At 56.0% G+C, this 16,249-nt stretch overlaps 1 protein-coding gene across 1 annotated transcript in view; it reads right to left on the bottom strand.

Annotated features, from left to right (window-relative positions):
• Positions 1-391: 391 nt before the first annotated feature.
• GNA13 (G protein subunit alpha 13) overlaps positions 392-16,249 on the bottom strand; it is a 28,734-nt gene continuing 12,876 nt past the window's right edge. Inside the window, exons 2-4 of the mRNA XM_073579755.1 lie at positions 11,315-11,541; positions 8,273-8,323; positions 392-6,038 (exon numbers count right to left, since the gene is read on the bottom strand). Coding sequence (XP_073435856.1) covers positions 5,466-6,038; positions 8,273-8,323; positions 11,315-11,541 — 851 coding nt within the window. The 3' untranslated portion in view covers positions 392-5,465. The remainder of the gene's footprint in view (positions 6,039-8,272; positions 8,324-11,314; positions 11,542-16,249) is intronic.

Raw genomic sequence — 16,249 nt, 5'->3', positions numbered from 1 at the left:
GACATCTCACGCACAGGACACAGGGTGGAGGACTTACTAACCCCTCTCGTATCACTTACAGGGGGACATTATGGGAGGAGCGGGCTCTACAACCAGCGAGGTCCCGTAATAGGAGCCACTGGCTGTTATGTCACATGGTCATCAAGGCAGAAGGCCCGTCCGGGGCCAGAGGTTATTCACCGGGTGGGCAGAGGTACTATATCAATACTATGGGGGTCTTGTACCCCACCCCTACTGCAGCAGAGAAATACCCTGGCTGCCTTCCTGCAAATGTACCGAGATTTTCTGTAAGGAAGTACAGGGTTTTGTAGCCAACATTGCTATGTCTCTGTAGGTTCAGGTACGTAGACCCCCCACTCCGGTCCCACCACTATCGGCAGTACTCAGCAGATCAGGATTTATCAGGTTTATTTCAGGTCAGTAACTATCAGATTTACAAGGCAAATAATGGAAAAAAGGCAACAACAAAAATCCTCAGTAATATGTACAGAATGTACAGGACACACGAGGCGGCTGACAACCGCGGAGCCGAGATCAGCGCAGGGGGGTGTCAGCTCCAAATAACTTATCACCAAGAAAATGTACAACAGCAAAGCCCCAGATCACACGACCGGGGCCACAAAGCACCCGGAGAAGGAAGATGGAGGACATAAGATCTGGACCGGGGCAAAGAGAGGGGAGCGCAGTCAGGAGGAGGGAGGGAGGATGAGAAAGGCGAGGGGAGCGCAGTCAGGAGGAGGGAGGGAGGATGAGAAAGGCGAGGGGAGCGCAGTCAGGAGGAGGGAGGGAGGGAGGATGAGAAAGGCGAGGGGAGCGCAGTCAGGAGGAGGGAGGGAGGATGAGAAAGGCGAGGGGAGCGCAGTCAGGAGGAGGGAGGGAGGGAGGATGAGAAAGGCGAGGGGAGCGCAGTCAGGAGGAGGGAGGGAGGGAGGGAGGGAGGATGAGAAAGGCGAGGGGAGCGCAGTCAGGAGGAGGGAGGGAGGGAGGATGAGAAAGGCGAGGGGAGCGCAGTCAGGAGGAGGGAGGGAGGGAGGGAGGATGAGAAAGGCGAGGGGAGCGCAGTCAGGAGGAGGGAGGGAGGGAGGGAGGGAGGATGAGAAAGGCGAGGGGAGCGCAGTCAGGAGGAGGGAGGGAGGGAGGGAGGATGAGAAAGGCGAGGGGAGCGCAGTCAGGAGGAGGGAGGGAGGGAGGGAGGATGAGAAAGGCGAGGGGAGCGCAGTCAGGAGGAGGGAGGGAGGGAGGATGAGAAAGGCGAGGGGAGCGCAGTCAGGAGGAGGGAGGGAGGGAGGATGAGAAAGGCGAGGGGAGCGCAGTCAGGAGGAGGGAGGGAGGGAGGATGAGAAAGGCGAGGGGAGCGCAGTCAGGAGGAGGGAGGGAGGGAGGATGAGAAAGGCGAGGGGAGCGCAGTCAGGAGGAGGGAGGGAGGGAGGATGAGAAAGGCGAGGGGAGCGCAGTCAGGAGGAGGATGAGAAAGGCGAGGGGAGCGCAGTCAGGAGGAGGATGAGAAAGGCGAGGGGAGCGCAGTCAGGAGGAGGATGAGAAAGGCGAGGGGAGCGCAGTCAGGAGGAGGGAGGAGGAGGAGGATGAGAAAGGCGAGGGGAGCGCAGTCAGGAGGAGGGAGGAGGAGGATGAGAAAGGCGAGGGGAGCGCAGTCAGGAGGAGGGAGGAGGAGGATGAGAAAGGCGAGGGGAGCGCAGTCAGGAGGAGGGAGGAGGAGGATGAGAAAGGCGAGGGGAGCGCCGTCAGGAGGAGGGAGGAGGAGGAGGATGAGAAAGGCGAGGGGAGCGCAGTCAGGAGGAGGATGAGAAAGGCGAGGGGAGCGCAGTCAGGAGGAGGATGAGAAAGGCGAGGGGAGCGCAGTCAGGAGGAGGGAGGAGGATGATGAGAAAGGCGAGGGGAGCGCAGTCAGGAGGAGGGAGGAGGATGATGAGAAAGGCGAGGGGAGCGCAGTCAGGAGGAGGGAGGAGGATGATGAGAAAGGCGAGGGGAGCGCAGTCAGGAGGAGGGAGGAGGATGATGAGAAAGGCGAGGGGAGCGCAGTCAGGAGGAGGGAGGAGGATGATGAGAAAGGCGAGGGGAGCGCAGTCAGGAGGAGGGAGGAGGATGAGAAAGGCGAGGGGAGCGCAGTCAGGAGGAGGGAGGAGGAGGATGAGAAAGGCGAGGGGAGCGCAGTCAGGAGGGAGGAGGAGGATGAGAAAGGCGAGGGGAGCGCAGTCAGGAGGAGGGAGGAGGAGGAGGATGAGAAAGGCGAGGGGAGCGCAGTCAGGAGGAGGGAGGAGGGAGGAGGAGAAAGATGAGAAAGGCGAGGGGAGCGCAGTCAGGAGGAGGAGAAAGATGAGAAAGGCGAGGGGAGCGCAGTCAGGAGGGAGGAGGAGGATGAGAAAGGCGAGGGGAGCGCAGTCAGGAGGAGGGAGGAGGAGGAGGATGAGAAAGGCGAGGGGAGCGCAGTCAGGAGGAGGGAGGAGGGAGGAGGAGAAAGATGAGAAAGGCGAGGGGAGCGCAGTCAGGAGGAGGAGAAAGATGAGAAAGGCGAGGGGAGCGCAGTCAGGAGGAGGGAGGAGGATGAGAAAGATGAGAAAGGCGAGGGGAGCGCAGTCAGGAGGAGGGAGGAGGATGAGAAAGGCGAGGGGAGCGCAGTCAGGAGGAGGGAGGAGGAGGAGAAAGGCGAGGGGAGCGCAGTCAGGAGGAGGGAGGAGGAGGAGAAAGGCGAGGGGAGCGCAGTCAGGAGGAGGGAGGAGGAGGAGAAAGGCGAGGGGAGCGCAGTCAGGAGGAGGGAGGAGGAGGAGAAAGGCGAGGGGAGCGCAGTCAGGAGGAGGGAGGAGGAGGAGAAAGGCGAGGGGAGCGCAGTCAGGAGGAGGAGGAGGAGAAAGGCGAGGGGAGCGCAGTCAGGAGGAGGAGGAGGAGAAAGGCGAGGGGAGCGCAGTCAGGAGGAGGAGGAGGAGAAAGGCGAGGGGAGCGCAGTCAGGAGGAGGAGGAGGAGGAGGAGAAAGGCGAGGGGAGCGCAGTCAGGAGGAGGGAGGAGGATGAGGATGAGAAAGGCGGAGGGAGCGCAGTCTGGAGGGAGCTGTCACAATAGACTGCAGCATAGAATACAACCAGCATTGTATTCTATGCGGCGTGGTTCCATAGTTCCCCACAGGCGGCAGCCATACACATCACAGACCAGGACTAGTGGTAGCCATGAGGCACTGTGCGCCTCGTGCCTCCGTAAAGCTTGGGTGAGGAACAACCTGCAGGCACTTTTTTGTAGTTACTGGCCACCCTTCATGTTTCTGATGTGAGGGGGGGTCACATATTTACAGGACATAGAAAATGTGCTGCTGATCTATAAAACAATTGTGTATAAAAAGCATAAAACGGTAGAAGGCACCAAGGGGTTAAAGGGACGCGGGACGGCCGAGCGTCACTTCCAGAGCTGCATTTTGGCATCTGTAGTGCCCCCATCAGGCAAAGAACACGACATCTCCCACAATGTTCTGCAGCGGGACAATGTCCTGCACATACAAAAGTTGTCCACAGCTGAACTGTGAGCGCAGCTCTGGATGTAACTGGAGTGACTCTGCCCCCCATTGTGGGCATGTAAAGCTACAGGGCACAGGAAGACTGAGGAGCTAGAGGGGTGGGACAAGCACAAACTCCTCCCACATTCCCATTTATTGCTGTGTGAATCTGCTGGGGGTAGGAGTACAGAGCCTCAGCCGTGACTTAACATTTGGCACCAGTAGATATGCAGCATTAGAGAACTACAACTCCCAGCTGCAGGCATCTAGTAATGGAGAATATGGGGGCATTCACAAATCCAGAGGCTCCACCCCCCGACAGCGGTGGCCGAACCAATCATAAGCGTAAGGACCAATGCTTCAGCCTGAAGCTGACACGGCATGACCAAAAAGCTTTGTGAGCCTCCAATGACACCCCCCGTATATCACAGAGCCAGAGACCCCGCCCATTAGAGCACAAGACCCTCCCCTGTCCTAGGTAGTGAGAGAAGCCCAAACCTCTACCAAAAATAGCACGAGAAAACACCCCGCCCCTACCCAAAGCAACGAGAAAACCCCACCCAAATTAACTTGAAAATACCCTGCCCAAAGTAACAAGACCCTGCACAGAGTAATGAGAGAAGAACCCACCCACAATAGAAAATGTGGCAAACCAGACCCCGCCCAAACAAACAACATCTGCGACCGCCATGCGCTCCGATGAAGTTTCAGAAATTCCTGCACCCCGGGTGGCATCAGCCATGTTGGTGCGCAGCTCTGCGGAGTCCGTGTGACGCTCCGCTCCGGATAAAATCTGGGTGAATGTGGCCCAACGATCCCGTGCAGATTAACCCCTTCAAATACTAAGTGATGGCACAGACTGGGAGTCCCTGAACAAATCGCCCACTGCGCCCCCCACCCTGAGGTGCCATCCTGCGGCCTTTGTGACAGCCCCCTGCAGTCACCGACACTATGCCCAACTATACCCCGCTGACCATTCACCAGGTGAAATACAACCCCCCCCCCCCCCGTAAACTCGGCTGCCCCTCCCTCGGTGACCCCCAAAGAGTCATTCACATTTCATCTAAAAAATATCCTATAAAAGCAAAAAAGTGAAGAAACATCCAGATACGAGCACACAGAGGGGCGGGCCGGAGACCCCCGCACCACACCTGGAGCCAGCAGGGGAAGCCCCGCCACAGTGACAGGATGGGGGGGGGGGGGGGGGGTCTGTGGGAACAGACCCCATATCAAAATGGAGATTATTGCTTTGGCACATGAATATAAAAGGGGCGCACGACCGAGCGGAGGACGGGCAACACCACAGGTAGCCCCCCCACAGTAGTACAATCACAGACCCTGGGCACAGGCGGCCTGACTAGTGGTGCCCCCCATAAGGCCGTACATGGTCATCCAGGGTACCGCCACCCATCTGCTCCGTGAGCGACTACGGGGGGACATCAAAGTGCAAGATGAAGGGTTGTGGACATGGTTACGGGGGTCTGGGCCCCCGATCCAAGGCTTATATTACATGGTATTGGTACTGCATCCCCTAAGGCCCTTTTAAGGCAGCGGCGGTCCGGGCACTGCCGGCGGTCCAGTCCTCGCCTTCTGGCAGAAAAGTCCTCGTTAATAGGTTAAAAGTAATACTACAATATAAAACTAGATACTCTGCTGTGGGGGGCCACGGACCACCACCCCCATTATACTCCAAAAAATAGCTACAAATTCAGGAAACTTAAAAACGAATCGTAAAAATAAAAAAAATAAAAAAAAAAAAAAAAAGGGCGAAAAGTGTAAAATACGGATTTGTGCTGTTAGTTATAAACACGCGGATAAGGCGGGATTCTGGGGCCACTCGTCCCCCGCTGTGGCTACCGCTGCTCCGTAAGGCAAGCTCGGATTGGCTGCGAGTCCCCGAGCGGCGGCACAAGCCTCAAACAACAAGTAAAACCATAAAATCAGGTGCGAGGTTGGCGGCGGCCATCACTGTAGCATCAGCTGCTTCAGGTTGTCGTGCAGGATGGTGTCCTTCACATCGCGGAACACCAGCCGAATGTTCTCCGTGTTGATGGCGGTGGTGAAGTGGTGGTACAGCGGCTTCTGCTGCTGATCCCGGCGCTTGTGGCGGAAGCAATCCACCAGGAACTTCTGCACATCGGCCAGGCAGTGCGGCTCCCCCGTGAACTCCGGGAAGTAGTCCTGGATGCCCACCACCTGCACCTTCTCCTCCAGGAGGTCTGTCTTGTTCAGGAACAGGATGATGGACACGTTGCTGAACACCCGGTTGTTCACAATGGTCTCGAAGATGTTGAGCGACTCTGTCAGCCGGTTGGTCTGGCGGTCCTCCATCAGCACCTGGTCATACTCGCTGGACGACACCAAGAACAGGATGGAGGTGACGCTGTCGAAGCACTCGAACCACCGCTTCCGCTCCGACCTCTGCCCGCCCACGTCCACCATCTTGAAAGGCACGTTCTTTATCTCAAAGTCGTATTCATGGATCCCTTTGGTGGGCCGGCGGGCCAGGAGGATGTCCTGCTGAGACGGAAGGTAGTCCTGGGGGGGGGGGGGGAGAGGACAGGGGTCAGCCATGAGATCGGTAAGTGAGCTACAGCACGAGCAATGGGTGGAGACCCCAGGCCGAAAAGGGCCCACACACACTGCCACACAGAACAGGGACCCCACTCGGGCCAAATAAGACCCCATACACACCGCAGAGGGCCCCCCTCCGGGCCGAAGAGGGCCCACACAAACTGCCACACAGAACAGGGAGCCCTCCGGGCCAAAGAGGGCCCACAATGAACAGCACACACAAAGACCCTGGGATGAAGAGACCCCCCCGCCCCCCACACAGCAAACAGACCTCCAGGCCGAAGAGACCCCTACAAAGACCCTCCCCCAGGCCAAAGAAACCCCACACAAACTGCCACACTGAACAGGGAGCCCTCCGGCCCAAATAGACCCCATACACATGGCAGAGGGCCCCCCCCCCCCCTCTGGGTCAAAGAAGGCCCACAAAAACCCCACAATGAACACAGGACACAAAGACCCCGGGGTGAAAAGACCCCCTCACTGCAAAAACAGAGACCACCAGGCCGAAGAGACCCTACAAAGACCCCCCCCCCCAGAGACCCCACACACACTGACAGAACAAGGAGCCCTCCAGGCCAAACAGACCCCATACACATTGCAGAGGGCCCACCCAAGGCCGAAGAGACCCCACACACATCGTGGAGGGCCCACAAAGACCCTACAATGAACGCAGCAAACACAAAGACCCTGGGGGGTGAAGAGACCCCCCCCCCCACACTGCAAACAGACCCCCGAGCCGAAGAGACCCTAACAAAGACGCCCCCCAGGCCAAAGAGACCCAACACACTGCCACACAGAAGTGGGACCCCCGAGCCGAAGAGACCCCACAGTGAACACCGCAAACACAGATACCCTCCACAATGCCACACAGAAGAGGGCCCACCAGTCTAACACACACAGCAGAGGGAGCCCCACCCCCCAGAGCTGACACGCGCATAAAATATAATCCACAGTCCACACAACTGACAGCGAGCGGCCAGCAGCGGGGAGCTCTGACATCACACACAGTAATGACAGCGAGCAACCAGCAGCAGGGAGCTCTGACATCACACACAGTAATGACAGCGAGCAGCCAGCAGCAGGGAGCTCTGACATCACACACAGTAATGACAGCGAGCGGCCAGCAGGGGGAGCTCCGACATCGCACACAGTAATGACAGCGAGCGGCCAGCAGGGGGAGCTCCGACATCGCACACAGTAATGACAGCGAGCGGCCAGCAGCGGGGAGCTCTGACATCACACACAGTAATGACAGCGAGCGGCCAGCAGCGGGGAGCTCTGACATCACACACAGTAATGACAGCGAGCGGCCAGCAGGGGGAGCTCCGACATCGCACACCGTAATGACAGCGAGCGGCCAGCAGGGGGAGCACCGACATCACACAATAATGACAGCGAGCAACCAGCAGCGGGGAGCTCCGACATCACACACGGTAATGACAGCGAGCAACCAGCAGCGGGGAGCTCTGACATCACACACAGTAATGACAGCGAGCGGCCAGCAGGGGGGAGCTCTGACATCACACACAGTAATGACAGCGAGGGGCCAGCAGGGGGACCTCAGACATCAACACACAGTAAGGACAGTGAGCGGCCAGCAGGGGGGAGCTCTGACATCACGCGGTAATGACAGCGAGCAACCAGCAGGGGGAGCTCTGACATCACACACAGTAATGACAGCCAACGACCAGCAGGGGGAGCTCCGACATCACACACAGTAAGGACAGTGAGCGGCCACCCCCACATACTGTTCAGCATCTTTCCTACGCTCTTATAAAACCTCTGCAGAGTAATAAGCTTCCAGGAATAGAAGGGTTAACTTTACTGTATTTTAGAGAAAATGAAGTATGAAAAGTAACCACCCATTTGTGTGGGCACCAGAGACTGATGCCGGAGGGGGCGACGGGAGGTCCCCAGGGACTGATTCCCTTGTATCTTCCTCATTGATAATTATTTAACCCTTTTGTTCCTGGCAGCTTGTTCCTCCGGAGAACGTTCACATGTACAACATGCATTAACACTGTGCTTGCCAGAGCAGAAGGGTCTGTGAGGACAACACTGCAGGATGGGCATGGATTAGCCCAGCACCACAGGAGACTAAGAACAGCACATAAAACAGTCATGGGACGTCACTGCTCCACACACAGCACAATCTGACCACATCCAAACCCCATCCAGATTTGTAGCCCCAAACTCACCGCTTCCCCCAGCTTGTCCAAATTATCCAGGAAATACTTCACAGACTCCCCCTACAGGAAGAGAAATCAAGGAGGTGAGACCACCGCATCCTCAAGTCACAAGAGCTACGCTCACTATTCTGCTGTTACATTGTGTCGTATCCTCCTGTCACCTCCAGAGCTGCAGTCCCTGTTCTGCTGTATATAGATGATGCTCTGCATCCTGTATAAACCCTCCTGTCACCTCCAGACCTGCGGTCCCAGCTCTGCTGTATATAGATGCTCTGCATCCTGTATATAGATGCTCTGCATCCTGTATAAACCCTCCTGTCCCCTCCAGAGCTGCAGTCCCTGTTCTGCATCCTGTATAAACCCTCCTGTCACCTCCAGAGCTGCGGTCCCTGTTCTGCTGTATATAGATGATGCTCTGTATCCTGTATAAACCCTCCTGTCCCCTCCAGAGCTGCAGTCCCTGTTCCGCTGTATATAGATGATGCTCTGCATCCTGTATAGAATCATAGAATCGTAGAGTTGGAAGGGACCTCCTGGGCCATCTGGTCCAACCCTCTGCTCAAAGCAGGATTCGCTAAATCATCCCAGTCAGATGTCTGTCCAGCCACTGTTTGAAGACTTCCATTGAAGGAGAACTCACCACTTCTCGAGGCAGCTTGTTCCACTCATTGATCACTCTAACTGTCACCTTCAGAGCTGCAGTCCCGGTTCTGCTGTATATAGATGCCCCGCATCCTGTATAAACCCTCCTGTCCCGTCCAGAGCTGCAGTGCCTGTTCTACTGTATATAGTTGCTCTACATCCTGTATAAACCCTCCTGTCACCTCCAGAGCTGAAGTCCCTCTTCTGCTGTAAATAGATGATGCTCTGCATCCTGTATAAACCTTCCTGTCACCTCCAGAGCTGCAGTCCCTGTTCTGCTGTATATAGATGCTCTGCATCCTGTATAAACCCTCCTGTCACCTCTAGAGCTGCAGTCCCTGTTCTGCTGTATATAGACGTTGCTCTGCATCCTGTATAAACCTTCCTGTCACCTTCAGAGCTGCAGTCCCTGTTCCACTGTATATAGATGATGCTCTGCATCCTGTATAGAATCATAGAATCGTAGAGTTGGAAGGGACCTCCTGGGCCATCTGGTCCAACCCCCTGCTCAAAGCAGGATTCGCTAAATCATCTCAGTGAGATGTCTGTCCAGCCACTGTTTGAAGACTTCCATTGAAGGAGAACTCACCACTTCTCGAGGCAGCTTGTCCACTCATTGATCACTCTGTCAAAACTGTCACCTTCAGAGCTGAAGTCCCTGTTCTGCTGTATATAGATGTTCTGCATCCTGAAAATCCTCCTGTCACCTCCAGAGCTGAAGTCCTTGTTCTGCTGTATATAGACGTTGCTCTGCATCCTGTATAAACCTTCCTGTCCCCTCTAGAGCTGCAGTCCCTGTTCTGCTGTATATAGATGCTCTGCATCCTGTTTAAACCCTCCTGTCACCTACAGAGCTGAAGTCCCTGTTCTGCTGTCTATAGATGCTCTGCATCCTGTATAAACCCTCCTGTCACCTCCAGAGCTGCAGTCCCTGTTCTGCTGTATATAGATGCTCTGCATCCTGTATAAATCCTCCTGTCCCCTCCAGAGCTGCAGTCCCTGTTCTGCTGTATATAGATGCTCTGCATCCTGTTTAAACTCTCCTGTCACCTACAGAGCTGAAGTCCCTGTTCTGCTGTCTATAGATGCATTGCATCCTGTATAAACCCTCCTGTCACCTCCAGAGCTGCGGTCCCTGTTCTGCTGTCAATAGATGCTTTGCATCCTGTATAAACCCTCCTGTCACCTCCAGAGCTGCGGTCCTTGTTCTGCTGTATATAGATGATGCTCTGCATCCTGTATAAACCCTCCTGTCACCTCCAGAGCTGCAGTCCCTGTTCTGCTGTATATAGATGATGCTCTGCATCCTGTATAAACCCTCCTGTCACCTCCAGAGCTGCAGTCCCTGTTCTGCTGTATATAGATGCTCTGCATCCTGAAAATCCTCCTGTCACCTCCAGAGCTGAAGTCCCTCTTCTGCTGTATATAGATGATGCTCTGCATCCTGTATAAACCTTCCTGTCCCCTCCAGAGATGCAGTCCTTGTTCTGCTGTATATAGATGCTCTGCATCCTGTATAAACCTTCCTGTCACCTTCAGAGCTGCAGTCCCTGTTCTGCTGTGTATAGATGATGCTCTGCATCCTGTATAAACCCTCCTGTCACCTCCAGAGCTGCAGTCCCTGTTCTGCTGTATATAGATGATGCTCTGCATCCTGTATAAACCCTCCTGTCCCCTCCAGAGCTGCAGTCCCTGTTCTGCTGTATATAGATGCTCTGCATCCTGTATAAACCCTCCTGTCCCCTCCAGAGCTGCAGTCCCTGTTCTGCTGTATATAGATGATGCTCTGCATCCTGTATAAACCCTCCTGCCACCTCCAGAGCTGCAGTCCCTGTTCTGCAGTATATAGATGCTCTGCATCCTGTATAAACCCTCCTGTCCCCTCCAGAGCTGCAGTCCCTGTTCTGCTGTATATAGATGCTCTGCATCCTGTATAAACCCTCCTGTCCCCTCCAGAGCTGCAGTCCCTGTTCTGCTGTATATAGATGATGCTCTGCATCCTGTATAAACCCTCCTGAGCTGCGGTCCCTGTTCTGCTGTATATAGATGCTCTGCATCCTGTATAAACCCTCTTGTCCCCACCAGAGCTGCGGTCCCTGTTCTGATAGCTGTGCACCCTGCCCGTTCCTCTGATCTTCGGACCCCCTGAAGTATTGCACAGGACCCAGTGACCCCGAGCAGAGCCTCAGCATTACGCTCTCTGCTCATCACCAACTGGCGGAGGTCCAGGCAGTAGCAGCGGCCTCTCCACGGATGGGGAGCTGAAGCCCCTCGCTCTGACCCCGTTGCGGTGGACAACTTCCTACCAGACAAGTGCGCGCTCCCCCTCGCTGAAGGTGGTCTCGCTCCATTCCCAGCTGGAGCGGAGGAGTGCTTGCAGCTCTGGGTGTGACTAGGCAGGGGTCTTACCAGCTGGAACTCCCGGCGACGGTCGTAGGCGTGCTGGATGCCGCTGTCCGCCCACAGCGCCTTTATGGAGGACAGGTGCAGCAGGAAGATCTGCGTCTCCACCATCCCCTGCGCCACCATGGCGGAGCGCGTATCGAAAGACATCAGCAGCTCCCCGTGCTTCTGGTTACTGGGGTCTCCCCAGGGGATGTGCAGCTTCTCCCGAGCATCCACCAGCACCCGGATACCTGCGGAAGAGAGGAGGCGTGAGCTGAACCGATTACGGGGGCAGGTATGGACTACAACGAATATGGGGCACAGATGGACTACAACCCCCAGAATATGGGGGCTGCACCGAATACAGGAGGGGCAAGGATGGACTATAATCCCCGGAATATGGGGGCTGCACCGAATACAGATGGGGGGGGGGGAAGTGATGGACTATAATCCCCGGAATATGGGGGCTGCACCGAATACAGATGGGGGGGGGGGGGGGGCAGTGATGGACTATAACCCCCGGAATATGGGGGCTGCACCGAATACAGGAGGGGCAAGGATGGACTATAATCCCCGGAATATGGGGGCTGCACCAAATACAGGGGGGCAGGGATGGGCTATAGTCCCCGGAATATGGGGGCTGCACCGAATACAGGTGGTGGTGGTGGGGGGGGGGGGGGGGGGCAGGGATGGACTAAAACCCCGGAATATGGGGGCTGCACCAAATACAGGGGGCAGGGATGGGCTATAATCCCCGGAATATGGGGGCTGCACCAAATACAGGGGGCAGGGATGGGCTATAATCCCCGGAATATGGGGGCTGCACCAAATTCAGGGGGGGTGGGGGGGGAGAGCAGGGATTGACTATAATCCCCGGAATATGGGGGCTGAACCAAATACGAGGGGGGGAGCAGGGATGGACTATAATCCCCAGAATATGGGGGCTGCACCGAATACGTGGGGGGGGGGGGGGGGGGGGGCAGGGATCGACTATACCCCCGGAATATGGTGGCTGCACTGAATACAGAAGGTAGGTATGTACTACAACCCCCGGAATATGAGGGCCAGCAGCTGCACTGAATACGTAGGGCAGAGAGATGTACTACAACCCACAGGATATATCCCGACTAAAATACAGGAGGCCGCACTGCACCGCAGGCACAGACGTACTACAACCCACAGCATACACTACCCCCAGAATATGGAGGCCGGGGCAGCACTGCACCACAGGGACAGACGTACTACAACCCACAGCATACACTACCCCCAGAATATGGAGGCCGGAGCAGCACTGCACCACAGGGACAAACGTACTACAACCCACAGCATATGGAGGCCGGGGCCGCACTGCACCACAGGGACAGACGTACTACAACCCACAGCATACACTACCCCCAGAATATGGAGGCCGGGGCCACACTGCACCACAGGGACAGACGTACTACAACCCACAGCATACACTACCCCCAGAATATGGAGGCCGGAGCAGCACTGCACCACAGGGACAAACGTACTACAACCCACAGCATATGGAGGCCGGGGCCGCACTGCACCACAGGGACAGACGTACTACAACCCACAGCATACACTACCCCCAGAATATGGAGGCCGGGGCCACACTGCACCACAGGGACAGACGTACTACAACCCACAGCACACACTACCCCCAGAATATGGAGGCCGGAGCAGCACTGCACCACAGGGACAAACGTACTACAACCCACAGCATATGGAGGCCGGGGCCGCACTGCACCACAGGGACAGACGTACTACAACCCACAGCATACACTACCCCCAGAATATGGAGGCCGGGGCCACACTGCACCACAGGGACAGACGTACTACAACCCACAGCATACACTACCCCCAGAATATGGAGGCCGGGGCCACACTGCACCACAGGGACAGACGTACTACAACCCACAGCATACACTACCCCCAGAATATGGAAGCTGGGGCAGCACTGCACCACAGGGACAGACGTACTACAACCCACAGCATACAGTACTACCAGAATATGGAGGCCGGGGCAGCACTGCACCACAGGAACAGACGTACTACAACCCACAGCATACAGTACTCCCAGAATATGGAGGCCGGGGCCGCACGGCAACCCAGGGACAGACGTACTACAACCCACAGCATATGGAGGCCGGGGCCGCACTGCACCACAGGGACAGACGTACTACAACCCACAGCAAACACTACCCCCAGAATATGGAGGACGGGGTCGCACTGCACCACAAGGACAGACGTACTACAACCCACAGCATACACTACCCCCAGAATATGGAGGCCGGGGCAGCACTGCACCACAAAGACAGGACACACTACAACCCACAGCATACACTACCCCCAGAATATGGAGGCCGGGGTCGCACTGTACCACAGAGAAGTACTACAACCCACAGCATACACTACACCCAGAATATGGAGGCTGGGGCAGCACTGCACCACAGGGACACACGTACTACAACCCACAGCATACACTACCCCCGAGAATATGGAGGCTGGGGCAGCACTGCACCACAGAGAAAGACGTACTACAACTCACAGCATACACTACCCCCAGAATATGGAGCCTGGGGCAGCACTGCACCACAAAGACAGGACACACACTACAACCCATAGCATACACTACCACCAGAATATGGAGGCCGGGGCAGCACTGCACCACAGGGACAGACGTACTACAACCCACAGCATACACTACCCCCGGAATATGGAGGCCGGGGCATCACTACACCACAGGGACAGACGTACTACAACCCACAGCATACACTACCCCCAGAATATGGAGGCCGGAGCAGCACTGCACCACAGGGACAAACGTACTACAACCCACAGCATATGGAGGCCGGGGCCGCACTGCACCACAGGGACAGACGTACTACAACCCACAGCATACACTACCCCCAGAATATGGAGGCCGGGGCAGCACTGCACCACAGGGACAGACGTACTACAACCCACAGCAAACACTACACCCAGAATATGGAGGTCGGGGCAGCACTGCACCACAGGGACAGACGTACTACAACCCACAGCACACACTACACCCAGAATATGGAGGCCGGGGCCGCACTACACCACAGGGACAGACGTACTAGAACCCACAGTATACACTACCCCCAGAATATGGAGGCCGGGGAAGCACTGCACCACAGGAACAGACGTACTACAACCCACAGCATACAGTACCCCCAGAATATGGAGGCCGGGGCCGCACTGCACCACAGGGACAGACGTACTACAACCCACAGCATACAGTACTCCCAGAATATGGAGGCCGGGGCAGCACTGCACCACAGGAACAGACGTACTACAACCCACAGCATACACTACACCCAGAATATGGAGGCCGGGACAGCACTGCACCACAGGGACAGACGTACTACAACCCACAGCATACACTACCCCCAGAATATGGAGGCCGGGGCAGCACTGCACCACAGGGACAGACGTACTACAACCCACAGCACACACTACCCCCAGAATATGGAGGCCGGGGCAGGACTGCACCACAGGGACAGACGCACTACAACCCACAGCATACACTACCCTCAGAATATGGAGGCCGGGGCCGCACTGCACCACAGGGACAGAAGTACTACAACCCACAGGATACACTACCCCCAGAATATGGAGGCCGGGGCCGCACTGCACCACAGGGACAGACGCACTACAACCCACAGCATACACTACCCCCAGAATATGGAGGCCGGGGCCGCACTGCACCACAGGAACAGACATACTACAACCCACAGCACACACCTCAGGAGCTCTGATGAGGCATCTCAGCCACCAGCGCAGAGCAACAATGCCATAACAACCTATACAGTGCCAGCCTACAGGGGCAGCTGCCTGCCAAATAGTGGACCACATGTCCCAGCAAATGAATGAGACCTCAGACAGGAAACCTGCAACCCCTATAATGGGTGCACGAGACCTGACGAGCAGAGCGCCGCATCGGGGGGAGCAGAGAGCGCATCTGGGCAGAGGAGAAGATGGAGAGCATCAACACCGCAATAGAGGAGAGGAGCAAGAGAACTGCTGCAGAATAGTGAGTGCAGCTCTGGAGTATAATACAGGAGGTAACTCGGGATCAGTAATGTATGTACACAGTGACTGCACCAGCAGAATAGTGAGTGCAGCTCTGTAGTATAATACAGGATGTAACTCAGGATCAGTAATGTATGTACACAGTGACTGCAGTAGCAGAGTAGTGAGTGCAGCTCTGGAGTATAATATAGGATGTAACTCAGGATTAGTAATGTAGTCTGTTGTGAACTAGTTTTCTGGTCTGCCTCTGGTTTCTGGCGAGGGAGCTGGCTGTGCTGACAGAGGAGTTGTGAGTTCTCTTTCCGGGCTCCCTCTGGTGGTGGCAGGAGGTAATGAAGCTGATCTAATTAACAGAGACCTGCCACCTGATAATGAGGAAGTGGACTGGATATCTTCAGTCTCAGACTGGATTTAAGACAGCCGACTCCCTATTCCCATGCTGGTGATTTTTTCCTGCCTCCTGAGGTCTTAGTTTCCAGCTCAGTTCCTGCCTTCTCAAGCTAACGGGGCCGTCACACTAAGCGACTCACCAGCGATCCCGACACCGATATGAAGGTGTCAGGATCACTGGTAAGTCGCTATGTGATCGCTGGTGAGCTGTCACACAGACAGCTTCACCAGCGATCAGCACAGCGATGCCGATCGCCCGGCATCGCTGGCTATCGCTGTAGAAAATAGAATCAAAATAAAAAATTTAGTTATTCTCACCTTCCGATGTCCCGTTTAGCCATCCTGCCTCTCTCCACGCTCCGGTCCCAGTGATCCTTTGCACGAATGACCGCGAGATGTCACGGTCTCGCGGGATAACAGTCTCGCGGTCATTCATGCAAAGGATCACTGGGACCGGAGCGTGGAGAGAGGCAGGATGGCTGAACGGGACATCGGAAGGTGAGAATA

Source organism: Dendrobates tinctorius, unplaced genomic scaffold (genome assembly GCF_039654945.1).
Source record: "Dendrobates tinctorius isolate UK_male_01 unplaced genomic scaffold, ASM3965494v1 ptg000063l, whole genome shotgun sequence".
Classification (NCBI taxonomy): Eukaryota; Metazoa; Chordata; class Amphibia; order Anura; family Dendrobatidae; genus Dendrobates; species Dendrobates tinctorius.
The sequence above is the reverse complement of the archived record's forward strand: the minus strand, read 5'-3'. Positions and strand labels throughout refer to the sequence as shown.